At 40.7% G+C, this 18,925-nt stretch overlaps 1 protein-coding gene across 4 annotated transcripts in view; it reads right to left on the bottom strand.

The window, feature by feature from the left end:
- Positions 1 to 14,294, bottom strand: part of CRHR1 (corticotropin releasing hormone receptor 1) — a 183,698-nt gene extending 169,404 nt beyond the window's left edge. Inside the window, exons 1-2 of one of the 4 annotated variants that reach the window (XM_089674641.1) lie at positions 14,097 to 14,294; positions 10,562 to 11,401 (exon numbers count right to left, since the gene is read on the bottom strand). In XM_089674641.1, coding sequence (XP_089530767.1) covers positions 10,562 to 10,600 — 39 coding nt within the window. In that variant the 5' untranslated portion in view covers positions 10,601 to 11,401; positions 14,097 to 14,294. Of the gene's footprint in view, positions 1 to 10,561; positions 11,402 to 13,779; positions 13,920 to 14,096 lie in introns of those variants that run through there. The other 3 variants (XM_089674638.1, XM_089674642.1, XM_089674640.1) reach the window with 3 other exon arrangements.
- Between the last annotated feature and the right edge of the window lie 4,631 nt (positions 14,295 to 18,925).

Below are 18,925 nucleotides of genomic sequence, written 5' to 3'. Positions count from 1 at the left end.
AAATCACGTATATATACAAGATTTTGTATTTCCGGGTAGTGGGCCCTACCTGTGCCACCATTGGCGGTTTCAGCTGTCGATCACTGGGTCCCGGACGGTGATTGCCCGCTGGCACCCGGCAATTTCTGAGTGTCACTGACAAGGGAGAAGCCGGTATGTAAACAATACACGTCTCTCCCCTGTCAGCTCCAGCATGCTGTTTTGTATTGCTCTGCATAGTTATTCTGTTCCCCTGTGTCTGAAGCGGTACATTTTTTTGCATGGAAATATGTATTTTTTTTTATTGTAGGCCTGTAATTTTTAGGAATAACTCACTGAAATCTGTCCGAACAAGAGTCTAGTAAACATCCCGGGTATGATAAAATTTGAAACACGAAATCATAAATTATAATTTAATAAATAATCATAAAACATAATAATATAATAATAATAAATTTAATTCAATAAGATAATCAAACCAAAAACACTGAAATTTGAAATAGAGCGCCAAGTTCGCACATCACTGAGCAAAGTTGCAAAATGGTTTTCAGTGTCTGATGACAAATTTCCCCACGAATCATTATCACTCAATTCTGCAAGTGGTTCTAATTTACTATCGCTGTTCTCTAGCTGGTCTAAAACCGATTTTGACCTAAAGGGATGCTTTTTGGACGCCATGGACGTTTCTCAGTTTCCAGGCAGAAAGAACAGTAAAAATGTAGGCAGGGTGCCAGACAAAGCACTAGGGACAAAATGTATGTGAAATGGTTTGATACAGTAATCTTTTACTATGTTATTTTAGTCAATTTAGTGAATGTCACTTTTTGTCAATTTCAAATTTCCCGCCGTTCCGTCCCCGTACATCCTGACATCGCAGGGGACGGAACCCAGTAGACAGATGGAGGACATTTCTGGGGACACTGCAGGAGGGACATTGCGGAAGTGCAGGACAAGGTAAGAGAAGAACAGATCCCGGAGCAGCGCCGCATGGTAAGCCCAAGCGTAGCTCGTGGGTTACCGCTTGTGGTACTGAAACTTTACCCCGAGCTACACTCGGGAATACCGCCAGGTAGGCTACGCAGAACATAAAAGTGTTACTAGGTATAGTTTTTTTTAAGTATAAGAAACTATGGGGTGGATTTACTAAAGGAAAGTAAAGGCAAGCACAATTACCCCAGAGCTTAGTAAATTAAGGGGACCTCTGCTGACTTCCATCATCCAACCAGGTGCAAGCAAATATGCTGTTTTTTATTTTCCTTGTATGTGATTGGGTTTTTTTGCAAAGTGAAGTTTCTGCTTTAGTAAGCCCTGGAGCAACTGCATTTGCAAAGTACAGTCTTTTTGCCAGTAGTAAATCAACTCCTTTGTTTTGCTCTGTACCAAAAAACTCCTTTCCTTTTCTCAGAACAATTTTCAGCATCTCCTAGATTGTAAGCTCCAAGGAGCAGGGCCCTCCTATCCCTCTTGTATTGAACTGTACTTTTGCTGTATTTTCTCCCATTATATTGTAAAGCGCTGAGCAAACTGTTGGCGCTATATAAATCCTGTATAATAATAATAATCTGTAAGACAAAATGATTGCCACCAGTATAATTTTATTCCAGTATGTGTGGGAGTAGCATCATCTCTGGACAGACTATGACTGACGAAGGAAGCCACTGGGTGCAGACAAAATAGTTGAGAAGATGATGGAGTGGTAATGAAGAGTGCCGAGCTGTCATCACTGGAGGGTGGCAAACTGGGAGATCAAATTGAACTTATGTTTAAGTATGCTCAATACACTTGAATTTTAGTCTGTTAAAAGCAAACCTGTGCCCACTTCCAAACAACACATTCACATTAATCCCCCCTCCCCTTACCATCTGCACTTACTCACCTGTCCTTCGTTGCCCTAAAACTGCAACTTCCAGAAGCAAAGAAAATATACACCACGTCCCGTTGTGAAGGAGCATGTGACTCACTCCATGTGATAGCGCTGAGCCAATCACAAAGCACTAGCACTGCCACACGGAGAAAGTTCATAGCCCTATGTAAATTATAAATTAAAAAACCATCGCAGAATGGAACATTTGGGGAGCAAAGGAAGAATGAGCTTCTATGAAGGGGGCATTTAAATAAACCTGTTGCTCTGCCCTGCATTGATAAAGCACAGGTTCACTTTAGGATACCCACAGACAGTAGATGCTTGACTCACGATTGTGTTGATTTTGTTAGGACGGGGGAGCTGCCATTGCGTTACCTTCCAACTTCTGTAGACACAGGTTGAATTTTTCCAGCTGACTGCTTTTTCTTCCCCATAGGCATACATCAGGGGTGGGCAAACTTTTTGACTTGAGGGCCGCAATGGGTTCATATATTGGACCCGGGGGCCGGACCAAGAGTAGATGAATGATGTGTATGTGTCATCCATAGTAAGTATAGTAATATTCCCCCATAGTAAGCATAGTAATTCATCCCCCATAGTAATTCATCCCCCATATAGTAATTCATCCCCCATATACAGTTGCAAGAAAAAGTATGTGAACCCCTTGGGATTACGTGGAGTTTTGCATGAATTGGGCATAAAATATGCTCTGAACGTCATCTAAGTCACAACAATAGAAGAACACAGTCTGCTGAACATAATACTACACAAACATTAGATGTTGCCATGGTTTAATTGCACATAACATGTAAACATTCACAGTGCAGGGAGGAAAAAGTATGTGAACCTTTGGACTTAGTAAAAGGTTGACCCTCCTTTGGCAGCAATAACCTCAACGAAACATTTCCTGTAGTTGCAGATCAGACCTGCACAACGATCTGGAGTAATTTTGGACCACTCCTCTTCACAAAACTGTTTCAGTGTAGCAATATTCTTAGGATGTCTGGTGTGAATCGCTCCCTTAATTTCATGCCACAGCATTTCAATCGGGTTGAGGTCAGGACTCTGACTGGGCCACTCCAGAAGGCGTATTCTGTGCTGTTGCAGCCATTGTTTTGTTGAATTACTTGTATGCTTTGGGTCATTGTCCTGTTGCATCACCCATCCTCTGCGGAGCTTCAGTTGGCGGACAGATGGTCGTACGTTTTCCTGAAAAATGTCTTGATAAACTCTGGAATTCATTTTCCCATCAATGACAACAATCCGTCCAGGCCCTGAGGCAGCAAAGCAGCCCCAAACCATGTTGCTCCCTCCGCCATGTTTTACAGTGGGGATGAGGTTTTGATGTTGGTGTGCTGTGCCTTTTTTTCTCCACACATAGTGTTGTGTGTTCTTCCCAAACAACTCAATCTTGGTTTCATCTGTCCACAGTATATTTTGCCAGTAGTGCTGTGGAACATCCAGGTGCTCTTTTGCAAACTTCAAACGTGCTGCAATATTCTTTTTGGACAGCAATGGCTTCCTCCGTGGTGTCCTCCCATGTACTCCATTCTTGTTTAATGTTTTCCTTATTGTAGATGTGTCAACAAAAATGTTAGCATGTGCCAGAGATTTCTGTAGGTCTTTAGCTGACACTCTGGGATTCTTCTTTACCTCATGCAGCATTCTGCGCTGTGCTCTTGCAGTCATTTTTACAGGACGACCATGCCTAGGGAGAGTAGCAACAGTGCTAAACTTTCTCCATTTGTAGACAGTCTGTGTTACCGTGGACACATGAACATCAAGGCTTTTGGAGATACTTTTGTAACCCTTTCCAGCTTCATGCAAGTCAACAAATCTTGATCGTAGGTCTTTTGAGAGCTCTTTTCTGCGAGGCATGGTTCACATCAGACAGTGCTTCTTGAAACCAGTAAACCCAAAACGGGTGTGTGTTTTTTAAGGGCAGGACAGCTGTCAGCAACACATCCAATATCATCACACTGATTGGAGTCAAGGTTGGCTCACTCCTGGCTCCAATTAGCTCTGGGAGAAGTCATTAAGCTAGGGCCTCACATACTTTTTCCTCCCTGCACTGTGAATGTTTACATGTTATGTGCAATTAAACCATGGCAACATCTAATGTTTGTGTAGTATTATGTTCAGCAGACTGTGTTCTTCTATTGTTGTGACTTAGATGATGTTCAGAGCACATTTTATGCCCAATTCATGCAAAACTCCACATAATCCCAAGGGGTTCACATACTTTTTCTTGCAACTGTAGTAATTCATCCCCCATAGTAATTCATCCCCCATATAGTAATTCATCCCCCATATAGTAATTCATCCCCCATAGTAATTCACCCCCCATATAGTAATTCGTCCCCCATAGTAAGTCATCCCCCATAGTAATTCATCCCCCATAGTAATTCATCCCCCATATAGTAATTCATCCCCCATAGTAATTCATCCCCCATATAGTAATTCATCCCCCATAGTAATTCATCCCCCATAGTAATTCATCCCCCATATAGTAATTCATCCCCAATAGTAATTCATCCCCCATATAGTAATTCATCCCCCATATTAATTCATCCCCCATATTAGGTCCCCAAGTCCCCCCTGTGTCAATTCACTTACCTTTGCTCCGCGCGTTCCTCTCGCCGTGTTCCGGTGTAGCATGAAAATCTGTCTCCTATGAGGATCTGTCCCCCTCGACGTATCTGCGCATGTGCCAGTTTCAGGCATTAGCAGCCGATCGGCGATCTCCGGCACATGCGCAGATACGTCGAGGGGGACAGATCCTCATAGGAGACAGATTTTCATGCTACACCGGTCTTCAGGGCGGACTGTGAGAGGAGCCTAGCCGGAGCCTAGCTCCGCGGGCCGGATTAAAAGGTCCGCCGGGCCGTAGTTTGCCCATTGCTGGCATACATGCTTGTGCAATACAAGCATATGTATAAATGCATTTTTTAGGGTAAAAGACATTAAATGTTTTAATTGGGGTGCATTTAATGGAAAAAAGAAATAAATGGGAAATAGTAACACAGTTAACTAGACAAGATAACAAATGTTAGATTGATAAAGTTATGCATGCAGTACATTAGTGTTGTAGGTAACTTGTAGTCTGTGTAATTAGCTTATAAATATGGCCTCTGCAGAGAAGCCAGGAATGTTCTCACCAGCTGTGGGTAATTCATTAAAGTCTGGGATGTTCTAACCATGTGATGTGTTTATTATGAAAATGCATTTTTGTGTAACATTTCCAGCTGCTGGGAAGTTTTTAAATGCATCTACATGCTTCGTCTGCCTGTGCTCCATTTCCATATACTCAGTGGGGAGACATAATCTAAGGATTAAAGCTTCAAAATAACCTACTGACGCTATTCATGCAAAGAGGAGTTAGACGCATCTGATGCGTGCAAGGGATTACCAGCTCTTTGCTCTGATTTCAGACTCTAGGGGTGTAAGACTAAAGATGAGGCCACGTAGCACTGAGAGTTCGGCTTGAATAAAATATGCTTGTCATTTGTAATACAGAATAGGAATCCTGCTCATTTGATGGAAAGGGACATCAGAATTTGTATTTTATTTATATCAAATCACAATAATATCTTTTCATATATTTATTGTGTTTTAGTCAATTAAAGTCACATTTTGAGCCATTACGTCAGTGTTGTTGCAGCCTTATAAGGAGTGTATTGTTTTGAAAGAGCCAGCCTGGTCAGTGGGCTGCATTGTGGGAGCGTGTAGGAATGCACAAATATTGTTTAGCAAAGCATGGATCAGAGCCTCTATATTTAATGAGCAAATATGGCTGATCCCATGTACATACAGTGCTTTGAAAAAGTATTCATACCCCTTGAAATTTTATAAATTTTCTCATGTTACCACCAAAAGCATAAATGTATTTTATTGGGATTTTATATGATAGACCAACACAAAGTGGCACATAATTGTGAAGTGGAAGAAAAATGAGAAATGGTTTTCAAAATTTTTTACAAATAAATATCTGAAAAGTGTGGCGTGCATTTGTATCCAGCCCCCTTTACTCTGATACCCCTAACTAAAATCTAGTGGACCCAATTGCCTTCAGAAGTCACCTAATTAGTACTTAGAGTCCACTTCTGTGTAATTTAATTTAACTGAAGGCCAAGGAACACACCAGACAGGTTAGGGATAAAGTTGTGGAGAAGTTTAAAGCAGGGTTAGGTTATAAAAAAATATCCCAAGCTTTGAACATCTCACGGAGCACTGTTCAATCCACCATCCGAAAATGGAAATGTATGGTACAACTGCAAACCTACCAAGACATGGCCGTCCACCTAAACTGACTGGCCAGGCAAGGAGAGCATTAATCAGAGAAGCAGCCAAGAGGCCCATGGGAACTCTGGAGGAGCTGCAGAGATCCACAGCTCAGGTGGGAGATTCTGTCCACAGGACAACTATTAGTCGTGCACTCCACAAATCTGTCCTTTATGGAAGAGTGGCAAGAAGAAAGCCATTGTTGAAAGAAATCCATAAGAAGTCCCATTTGCAGTTTGCAAAAAGCCATGTGGGAGACACAGGAAACGTGGAAGAAGGTGCTCTGGTCTAAAAGCAAAGCGCTATGTGTGGTGGAAATCTAACACTACACATCACCCTGAAAACACCATCCCCACTGTGAAACATGGTGGTGGCAGCATTGTGTTGTGGGGGTGCTGCTTTTTTCAGCAGGGACAGGGAAACTGGTCAGAGTTGATGGAGCCAAACACGGGGCAATCTTACAAGAAAACCTGTTAGACTCTGCAAAAGACTTGAGACTGGGGTGGAGGTTCACCTTCCAGAGGGACAACAACCCTAAACATACAGCCAGAGCTACAATGGGATGATTTAGATCAAAGCATATTCATGTGTTAGAATGGCCCAGTCAAAGTCCAGACCTAAATCCAATTGAGAATCTGTGGCAAGACTTGAAAATTGCTGTTCACAGACGCTCTCCATCCAATCTGAAAGAGCTTGAGCTATTTTGCAAAGAAGAATGGGCAAAAATGTCCCTCTCTAGATGTGCAAAGCTGGTAGAGACATCCCCAAAAAGACTTGCAGCTGTAATTGCAGCAAAAGGTGGTCCTGCAAAGTATTGACTCAGGAGGGCTGAATACAAATGCATTCCACACTTTTCACATATTCATTTGTAAGATATTTTGAAAACTATAATTTTTCTTCTACTTCACAATTATGTGCCACTTTGTGTTGGTCTATCACATAAAATCCCAATAAAATACATTTATGTTTTTGGTTGTAACGTCAAAATATGGAAAATTTCAAGGGGTATGAATACTTTTCCATGGCACTGTATATGATTACAAATTATACATAGAAACAAGGATCGTTTAACATTCCCCTGACCTGTTTAACATTTTCTTAACGAAGAACATATTAGCATTTTAGTATAGTCAGAGCCAGTGTCTGAAGTATACCTGCAATAACTACAAATGACAAACTCCATTGTAAGTACATTATAGTTACCCAGGCCCTCTATATCACTGACTTAAAGGCTGTCTATTTATTGAGACTGATGACCTTGCATATTATTTGATTTCTTATCAATCAATTGTTCGAGTTGTTTGAAACAAACATATATAAAAACACTCAAACATTTTCTTTTTATGTAGAAAATATTTACCTAGAGCTGCTGTTCAGTCACATGGATTGTCATGGATGTAGTTAGGCCATTCTTTTGTTTGGTTTTTCAATCAGAACATGACTATACACACACAGATTAATAACTTCCTCTATTAGCTGATCAGATGATTTTCACTTCCAAAAATGCCATCTTTGAGAGGACAGCGAACTTGCTGCATGCCTTTGAAGCCTAATTCCAGTAATTCTTTTTTTTTTTTAATTGAGTGCAGGAGAGTTAACTTTTCTGTCAGGCTTTTTAATTCTATTACCCCCTTGGGGAGATTTGAAAAGCTTAAGTACTGTTGCTGTGGCTGTCACCAGGAGAAGAAAACTTGGACAGCAATAGAAACATTGTCCATAATCAGAAGTTCTAATTTTACACTCTACTGAAAGAGTGTTTTTGTTTACATCTGTGCCCATATCGGAGAGATTTTCATCACATTCTGTCCTGACAGGAAGTGAGCATAAATCTCCTCAGTAGGGCTCAATAACCAATAGAGAGAATCAGGGGCGGACTGACCATTTGGAAACTCGGGCACTGCTCGAGGGCCCAGGGTCAGTAGGGGGCCCCATGAGATGCCCCTGGTACCTTTTTCATAGGCTTTTTTGAGTTTGGGCAAGGACACAGGGGCCCCATGATCCCCAATACCCAGGGCCCCATGAGTTTTCAGTCCGCCACTGGAGAGAATACGAAGGTTGATGGGAAGAGGAAAATTTGAGATTTACATATACTTTTAGCTGTGTATACACCAGGCATGTCTGGATTTACAGACATAAAGGTTTGTGATAGGTTTACCTTAAACAATAAGCAACCCTGTGTGAAAGTTACCCATTTATATATCTATTCACAGATTATATGAATTAGCCGTCATTGGTCAGTTTGTGTCGCACACAACATGCAGTTAACGAAAGTATGAAAGTGCAGGTGAATATGCCTATCTTTCATTCCCAGGAAATCCGTGTGCTGTAAACGAAAGCATACATACACATTATTTACTATTTCTAGGTGCATTAAGCATTCATCATTGGCTATTTTATTCATCGATGTGATGGATTTCCTTAGTAACTAGCACAAAGATTTCAAAAAAACAATTACTAGGCCTTTAACCAGGTAATTGTGCCTCAGCAAGTATTCTGCACTATGGAAAAAATATTGCACAGTAATATAAAAAAAATACACTGCTGTGTATCACTATTGGCTTGCACCAACTACCATCATACAGTCAAGGTAGCATATCTGTTCACTAGTAACATGATTGACTCTTCTGTCTACCACACAGTGATGAATACCTGCACTGCCACTAGTTTCTAGTGTTGGCCATAGCTAATGAAGCATAGTTTTGTCTTAACAGGTAAGTAGAGCATGAAACATCAGTGACAATGCTGCAAGTCATTTGTTAAGACACTGGACCCATACACATAGGACCTTCAAATCAGCAGACTACACATAAGATTCATATTAAAGTAGGATTTTCAGCATATACCATGCTGGTTTCAAATCTACCCAGATTAGCACTTTATAATATATGAGGTTCACCAAATTAGATTTCAAGGGAATTATGGACAAATTACACTCCAGGGACTCTTTTATCTGCAGCCTTGCATCCATTCACATTCATCTCTAACTGGGATTTAGTTCTAAACATTTGTATTGGATCTAGTCACTTATATAAAGTACAAAACAGATGGATTTCCAATGTAGCAGTTTAAAAAAAAAACATAATAAGGCAACTAGTACACAAGCAACAGGTAGCATAAAGCCATTCGGTTTATCTATATATGTACAATCAATAATTCGGACAAGCATATTCACCTTTCTTTTTAAAGCTATACATATGCAGACTAGCAGTAGCGATTAATTGCTGGTTTGTGGGAGATCGAATCACAATTACTAAATTGCTGGTTTGTGGGAGATCGAATCACAATCACGAAGTAATTTCTGTGGTTAAATGAAGCCGCATCTTAAACTATCCATTAACCACCGTGCAAGATAAAAAGTAAACATTGGGAGAATTGCTCAGTTATGTGATTAACAGCATTGAAACCTGAATTATTACATAGAACCTTGTCCTCTAATTACCAGAAAGTTTGAAAATGAGGTTCACAAAATATACAGGAAATTGGAAACAGCTTTACCCTGTTATTTTATATTTCAGATATTGGGAATTGGCCGTGGTTTATAACTGATTTGTTTAACAGCCTGTAAAAGATTGAACTATAGCTGCTGTACTGTTGCCACATATTATGTCATTTAACTATTGACATTATATGAAAAGCAGTAGTAATAGAGAGAGAATGGAGTGATAGGAGGAGTTGTGAGGATATGGAACAATATGTAGGTTATAGGGAGGAGTTACATATAGTACGGGAAGTTTTATGAAAAGTTGTATGTAGCAAAAGGAGGAACTGATCCTTATGAAAATGTAAACACATCAAAAACATTGAGTTAGAATACACTTTATACTGACTGCCTTTTATACTGGTCCTAAATTAACATATATGCAAATTATTGCAACAAACAAGTTTTATTTTGTATTCATCATGGTCATCGATCATATCTTTGACTTTCTTTTTTCTCTTGATACACATTATTATATTTCTGACATACATTTTCTGCTATTTTTTAAAATGTCACGTTCCTGCATTGGGGGAAATCTGAGACAAGTTCTATCTCAACTAGTGCCATTGTCCATAGTAGCCATCCAACCTCTAATCTTTAGCACAGCTTAGAAAATGAAAATTTAATTGCTGATTGACTGTGACAAAGTTTGTAATAGATGCTTTTTATCAATTCCCCCTTGTTGAGAATATTCCCTGAAAAGACACAAAAGTTTCCCCATTAGGCTTTCTTTTTGGGATAATTCTAAATGCAAACACCCACAATTAAGCAGCGAAGGTCTTAAAGTAGTTCACTTTGACATTAGACCACAATGAACATGTGTTATCACCTTGTAGTTCTGTATTTTCAAATAAATCTCTTATTATACATTGAACAAAATCCATTCCACCACAATTATACTTAGGTAGGTGGTACAGATGATATCCTCAAAGAGTAATACATATTAAATGTTGTCTTACCTGCACAAGCAGCAGCGATGGAGCTTTTGCTAGCAGCATTCTATTCTTAAGAATTGAACAATGTTCACTAACAGAGAAAAACCCAAAGGTCAGGCGACACAAGTTATATCACAGTGCTTTATTGCCTTTAAGAAATGTAGCTGAATGTGCCAGTAGGACTCAGCTCGATGTTACAGAAAGTATATCTCACCCATTTAGAACAGGCTTTTCCTGGTTCAAACTGCAGGGGAATAGAGAGCACACGAACCTTGAAAATGAGCAGGTGAGTAAGGAATGAAGAGCTGTTGTGGTTTAAGTAGATGGGTCTCCAGATATGACGAAGGTTGGATGAAGAACAGTTGAACAATTCAGAAAAGGACAGGTGTATTTAGTGAGGTCAGCTTTTGAAGGCTCTTTTCCTCTTTTTTCCATCTTAGTATTCTACATTCTTCCTGTGATTTGCTTTCCTTCTTACTCTGTATCTTGTTATCTCAAATTCCCAATTTATGTGTGATCTTTTTATCTTCTTCTTTGGTTCCTTTACCTCCTATCTCCCATTCTCTGTTGATTTTGTACTTCTCTCCAGCTTCTTTTTTTGCTATTCTGTTTTCTTCAGCTCCTCTGCTACATTTGGCAAAACACATCAGGTCTTATTTCATTTCTGTTGTGCATCTCTGTACTGTACCTCTGCATCCTCTTTCCCTGCCTCTCTCTGCACTCTTTCTCTCCCTCCTCCTCTTTCCTGCCTCTCCCTCCCTCTGCTTCTTCTTTCCCAAGGTATGATCCCAGTGTTCTCTCTTCCAGCCACCTCTATCCAGTGATCACTCTTTGAATGGTTCTTATTGTGTATAAGAATAAAACCTAGAGAGGAAAATGAAAAGATTCTAAAACTTTTATTTATGTTTATAGCTCTTAGATATCAGAGAATGAGTGAACACTGACTCTATCATAATGGAGGCTTTATTCATGCATATGTAAAAAAAAAAGTACACGCAGTCATGTTCCATGGCAAAAATGTATTTACACTTATAGTAAAATTCATACATTCTCAGGTTATTTAAGTAATTTATGTATAAAATTGTATACTACAGTAAGATCAAAGTAAGTTTATTTTTTAATGATTTAATTTTTGTATTAAGAGTATAATGCATCCAAAGAATGAGGTACCAACTTAGTGTACATTCTAGATGTTGGATTCACTCACTGGGTTCTTTTATCCCTTGGATACTCCTGTAGTGAAATTTCCCCTTCTAATAATCTGGGTGTTCTTATGCAAGGTAATGTCCCTCCAACTGCTATATTATTCATGATCTAAATTAAAAATTTAAGGGAGAGTTAGATCCCTCTCCTGAAGACTGGGGTAATTAAATCATCTGGCAATTACCATTAAGTTATAGGTTTAGACCAGATGTGTGTCTGGATCATCAGTAGATTAGTGCTCAGTAAAATCCAAGAGCATTGATTGTGTATTTGTAGTATATTTTGTGAGCTTTGCCATTGATTTGATTCAATTAATTAATTCAATTCAATCTATGACCATACAGAATAAAGCCAACCATAAATGGATGGAATCTTGGCCAATTCAGCAGGGACTGGCCATGATTTGAACCATCTATGGGTATCCTGGTTTTACTGAAGTAGATCCATCAATTGACTTCAGTTCAACCAGCCTGTCAGATTTTTTTGCAATTATTGTTAGAGGCTATAGCTGCCAGCAGTGATCATTGTGTTCTGCCGACAGGGAAGACTCCCCACCAGCAGAACATAATAGTGCTGTGGGAAGGATTCCCCCATCAACATTGACTGTGAACTTGAGCAATTTCAAGTCAGGGGTCTCCAAACTTTCTAAACAAAGGGCCACTTTACTGTCCTTCAAACTTTAAAGGGGCCAGACTGTGGCCAGTGGGGATAAGAATTGTCCTGTCATCAGTGAGAGTAAACAGTGATATTAGGGGGAAGAATAGTACACCCCAATTTTGGTGACAGTGGTAGCAATTATACCCCATTGTTGGTGTCAGTTGGAGGAATAGTGCCCCAAGGGCTAGATAAAGACAAGCAAAGGGCCGTATGTGCCCCTTGGAACACAGTTTGGAGAGCACTGGGCTAAATGATTGGCCTTAGCACTCCTACATAGCTTTGACATCCTACTGTACATTTTAGCACTTTAACCCCTAGACACCAAGCACACGCAAATATGTGGCCTCGCGGTGTCTGGGCCTTGACGCCAAGCGGACGCATTTTTGAGTACCATTTGAAAATACATATGTGCTGAGAGTGCACGCCCTGCGCGCTTCCAGCAAATATGTTCCTGACTCACAGAAAGGTCCTGATCTCCCCTTGCGATTGGAAAATTCTCAGATCATGTGACTGCCATGACAGCGAATCACCGTGGTCACATGACCCTAAAACCCCGCCCCGCCTCCCGGTTTCTGAAACTCTTAAAGGGGAGGCGCCGGCGCAAAGGGGTTAAGTACACATTCTACTTAAGGTTTTTATGTGCTCCCCATGTTCCTTCAAGTTTCCACCTAGTGCTCTGGTTTCCTCTCACAATTATAGGTTAACCAGCTTTTAACAGAGTTTACCTTTACTGTACATGGTTTGGCAAAGACGTTAATATTAGATTGTAAGCTCCTCCAACACACACACATTGATGTGAATAGTGAACTATTAAAGTGTTGCAGAATATATGTTAGTGCTTTAAAAAAATAAAACAAATGAAATATTGGTTTCTTTAATGTCATTGTGTACTTGTGTACCATTATGTGGCTTCTTCAATTTCATTTCAAGAGTCTCTCAGTATGTCTCTTTGGGGGGAAACAAAGGAATTCTAGAGAGAGTTTTTATATATCTACTGTCCTTGACATCATAGAGAGTAGAAAGGTCTTGTGAGAATACCTAAATTCACTATTGAGGATGTTGTTTATTGTGATTCCACTGCTGGCCCCTTGCTAGCCTGACAGTTGTATGTAATGATTGTGGGATTTCACACACTAATAGCTCTTTTTTCTGATTCTTTTGCCTGCCCACCTGTGTTTCCCTGACCAGTTACTTCTGCTAAAGCACAGAACAGTTTGTCACTGTCACTCTGCCTGTTCATCCGTATTTTACTTATGTTATGACTGCATCTGAACCAATGTAAAAGGAGAGAAGGAAAGAAAAGGTTTGCTGTGGTCCTTTCCCTCTTTCCTCCACAGATTTATTGCAAAAGAAGGTTCTGACACAATCACTTCTCTACATACCTGGGAATGATTGAGAGAATCCATGGCATTCTTCAACCTGCTGCAAGTTATAACCCTTGTAGTTTAATCCTGTAATACATTGAGTATTTGAATATTGGCTTCTTTAAAAATTCCCAAAAAAATAAAAAGCACCCTGTTTATCTTAATTCTAATATCTGCTGAAATTGTGTAGATTGCAAGTGCTAAGCCGTCAAGCGTGTTCTGAAGCTGCCTATTTTAAAGCAAGCATTAAAAAAAATAGCCTTGAACAGAGTGATTGAGATGTGGAATATGCCCATTGCCCCCTCTATTCCCTTTAGTATTTGTTAATGTCTCACCCTCTTGCTGGCAGTAATGTCCTGTTTTGTTCACCCCCAGCTCATCTGCAGGTCGTCGAGTCCTTTGTAGCCCCTGGCGTCCCTTCCAGAGATTACACAGCCAAACATCCCCGCACTGCAGAGGGAGAGCAGTAGTGTGACAGTCAGCAAAGGCAGGGACATCAGCTGTTTGCTCTCCCAACCTGGAGGGTGGGGGGAATCTCTCATATGGGGGAATCCCTTCACCTCCTCTTAAGTGTATGGAACAGTCCCTCTCTTCCCCTGTTTCTCCTACACATTTTCTTGCTGGATACAGTCCAACTCTCCTCTCCCCTCCCTTTAACTGCTCTTTTGTGTGTTAAGATCTCCTTTGCTGTATTACTGCACTTTCTTCTCTTCTCTTATCTCTCCCCCTCCTCACCTAACATCACTGTTTCTCGGCATCCATCTCCCTCCTTCCTCTATTTCTCCCACACACTTTGTACTAAATGTACAGTATATTGTCTTTGCACAGCTTCATTCTTCATATCTCTGTCTCTCCTGGTATTTGGATTTTTAGAAAACCTACATAAAAACTTTTATTAAAGAACTCTGTGAATCACTGAGTCTTGGTCCTCATGCACACTGGGCATTTTTTACAGCGGCTGTTTTTGGCTTTTGGCGTTTTTTTCTACAGCCAATAAACTCCCCAGCATGTTATCCTATGTGTCCATGCACACATAGGCTTTTTATTCAGCGTTTTGTGGCAGGGGCGGTTTTTGGCTGGAAAAAAAACCCAGAACTAGTGAGTTTCTAGAGGAGTTTTTTAGCTGTAAAAACACTCTTTAACACTGGTAAATGTGGAAAAATGCGGTAAAACGTGGCAAACCAGCGTTTTTTTGGCAGGGGCATTGTTTGGCTGGAAACCCCCCCCCCCAGAACTAGTGGGTTTCTAGAGGAGTTTTTTTTAGCTGTAAAGACACTCTTTAACACTGGTAAATATGGAAAAATGTGGTAAAATGTGGCAAACCAGTGTTTTTTGACGGGCATTTTTTGGCTGGAAAAAACTCAGGAACTAGTGGGTTTCTAGAGGAGTTTTTTAGGTGTAAAAACACTCTTTAACACTGGTAAACGTGGAAACGTGGTAAAACGTGGCAAACCAGCATTTTTTTGCCAGGGGCGGTTTTTGGCTGGAAACCTCCCCACTAGGGGTTTCTAGAGGAGTTTTTAGCTGTAAAAACACTCTTTAACACTGGTAAATGTGGAAAAATGCAGTAAAACGCTGCAAACCAGCGTTTTTTTGGCAGGGGCATTTTTTGGCTGGAAAATCCCCCCAGAACTAGTGAGTTTCTAGAGGAGTTTTTTATCTATAAAAACACTCTTTAACACTGGTAACTGTGCTAAAATGCGGCAAACCAGCTTTTTTTGGCGGAGGCTTTTTTGGCTGGAAAAACCCCCCCAGATCTAGTGGGTTTCTAGAGGAGTTTTTTTTAGCTGTAAAAACACTCTTTAACACTGGTAAACGTGGAAAAATGCGGTAAAATGCGGCAAACCAGCGTTTTTTTGGCAGGGGCACTTTTTGGCTGGAAAAAACCCCCAGATCTTGTGGCTTTCTTTTTTTTTTTGTGCAAAAAAATGTAAATGTGGAAAAACGCGACTACACACTAAAAGATAGGGAAAAACTTGCATTTTTAATGTGACTTTATACAGCTGACGCTACCGGCGTTTTTAAAATGCCCCGTGCCCATGAGGACTTAACTGGCATTGATATGTGCAGGGATTTGAGCTTTTGCTTCTGTGTGTGGCTATGCCTTCTTAATATGTCATAGTTGAGCAAGTCTGACCCTGTAAGAGTAAGCGTACTTTTTGTGATGCAAAGGGGGCTTTTCCTGCTCTGTACAAGCTGTGTCATTAGTCAGTATGATAAAGTGTATGAGATGAACCCGAATGCAGAATACTGGAGGATGTCAGCTATCGAACTGAGATATAGCTATTATCTCGCTGTATGTAAATAACTAAAAACCTCCAATAATCATACGTAGCAATTTAGTACGTTCCTGTTTAAAATATATAACAAGTTAATAATATGCAAATGATGGCTTTTCCTGGCAGTGTTGCAATCTGGCCCATCTGCAGCATCTTCCTACTTGGTATTCAGGGCATCCAGAGCACTCAAGAAGACATGTAAGGGTATGTACAGACACCACTTAGATGATTGCTTTGTAGCACAGAAGACTATTTAGCACCATTGTGGTAGTGACAGGTTTACTCTAACACTTCCCACATGCCTTATATTTTTCTTTTTGTTTATGTAAAATTTATACTTTGTATTCTTTTTCATCTTCGCAATGTCTCATGAGATCATTTCTAAATTTCCTGCTCCATGTCTTCTTACGTTTACTGTTTTATCACCTTTATATATACTGGCACTGGCTACCATCCTGGATCCTCAGCACATTACTTTGCGATTCCTTCAATTGTTTCTTCTTGACATTTCATCTTATACGGAGTCTTGTCCCCTTGTGGGAGCATTTTTTTCTCAATTACATGAAACAATTAAAGATGAGTACCCTTCAACAATGAAAACCTTGTATTATTTTTATTACGGGTGCTTATATAGCGCCATCAATTTACGCAGTGCTTTCCATATATATTGTACATTCACATCAGTCCCTAACCCTCAAGGGGCGTACAATCTAAGGTCCCTAACTCACATTCATACATATACCTACTAGGGTCAATTTGGACAGGATCCAATTAACCTACCAGCATGTCTTTGGAGTGTGGGAGGAAAATGGAGACCCAGAGGAAATCCATGCAGGCACAGGGAGAACATGCAAACTCCAGGCAGATGGCGCTGTGGTTGGGATTCAAACCAATGACCCTAGTGGTATCAGGCTGAATTGCTAACCATTTAGCCACCATGCTGCCCAGATGCAAAAAAAGTCTGTAAAATGCATTGTATTTGATAATGTGTGCGTACGATTTTCTATAACTTGCAAATATGATGCTTTTACTGCAGCTTGCACAGGGAGTAGATAGGTAAGAGGTGGAAGGTTTTCTACTTTTTTAAGAAAACAAACACCTGACAGCACCATGTTTCAATATATCTATTGAGCCAAATGGTTTATTTTTCACCAACAATCAGTGATGCATTTACTTTATCCTGCATTTTTCATAATTTCTGCTCTTGGTCCTTCAAATTGCTTTCTTATTGCTTTTCGTGGAGGGGTTGGGGTTTAGCTGGGAAGCTGGGTTAGGAGACATGTAATGAAATAGGCAGTAGAATAAAATCCTAAATATTGATTCTGCGTGTATGTGCACATTTCTGATTCCCTAATAATGAATCCATAATTGATCAGTTTCTCTAATTCTGTTTGCATTGAAAAAACATATAGCTGACAGGCTAGTATACAATAAATAACTTTGTCAAGGTGAATCACTTAATTTGAAGTGGCAGTCCCCACTGGCTTTTGAAGGCAACACCAGCCAAGGTGGATTTCTCCTTCATGGGTCAATAAGTAAGAATTTAATCCTTTTTACTAATTTCTGGAACCCTGGGAGGGAAATCTTCCCTTGATTTCAGCATAGTTGTTGAAGGCTGAATTCAACTATACCATTTCCATTGTGCTCACAATTAGTATATTCTTTTGAAGACTTCCCTAGAGGGGGCAACTGACAGAAATGCTGCATTGTCTGCCCTATACTGGACTTTGCCACACAGGTAGTTTAGTGGAAAAGCTGACCCGTTGGAGTTTAGGTTGCTAGTCAAGTCCATCTAAATTTCTAATTCCCATCCTCTCCATTACGACTAGCAACGCCACCATCAATCCCACCCCACACGCCAAAGTCCTGGGTGTCACCCTGGACTCAAAACTTTCCTTCCAACCTCATGTTCAATCACTATCAAAGTCATGCAGGCTCCACCTCCGCAACATCTCCAAGATACGCACGTTCCTCACCCCAGACACTACTAAACTCGTACACTCCCTCATTATCTCACGCCTGGACTACTGCAACTCCCTTTCCACTGGCCTACCCAAACAAATGCTATCCCCACTCTAGTCTATCTTGAACTCAGCGGCTAGACTCATCCACCTCACCTACCGCTCCACATCTGCCCCCCCCCCCCCTGCCAATCCCTTCACTGGCTCCCGATTGCCCAACGCATTAAATTCAGATTACTAACTCTGACATACAATGACATTCATAACGCTGCCCCAAACTACCTAACTGACCTGATACCCAAATACTACCCTACCCGTGCCCTTCACTCCTCACAGGACCTCCTACTCTCCAGCTCCCTGGTCTCCTCCTCCCACGCCCAACTGCAGGACTTCTCCAGGACTTCCCCTATCCTCTGGAACTCCCTACCCCAATCCATCAGACTGTCACCTACCCTCCTCAACTTCAGGCGCACCCTAAAAATCCATCTCTTCAGGAAAGCCTACCCCACCCTCACCTAACAACCGACCTCCTCCACTCCTCCTACCACTCCATCCCCCACAGCCACTTCCTCCTGTACCACTATCCACTCCCTCCTAGATTGTAAGCTCGAAAGAGCAGGGCCCCCGAAGCCCTCGTATATTGTATTGTTACTGTATTGTCTCATGTACTGTCCCCCTCGCTAATGTACAGCACTGAGCACACCCTTCGGTGCTATATAAATACTGTATAATAATAATAATAATAATCTAAATTAGCTAGTGCCTCTAACTTTACCTGCTGCCCACATTGACAATGCTGCTATCCAGAGGTGTTTTCATTTCTCCTCCATCCAGAATGGAGACACCCTAGAACAGTAAGGGGGCTATTTACTAAAGCTGGAGAGTGCAAAATCTGCTGAAAATAAATCAGCTTCCAGGTTTTAT

Source organism: Staurois parvus, unplaced genomic scaffold (genome assembly GCF_062004578.1).
Source record: "Staurois parvus isolate SC_StPar_1 unplaced genomic scaffold, SC_StPar_1.0 ptg000151l, whole genome shotgun sequence".
Classification (NCBI taxonomy): Eukaryota; Metazoa; Chordata; class Amphibia; order Anura; family Ranidae; genus Staurois; species Staurois parvus.
Note: the sequence above shows the minus strand (reverse complement) of the source record. Positions and strands in the feature narration are given on the sequence as shown.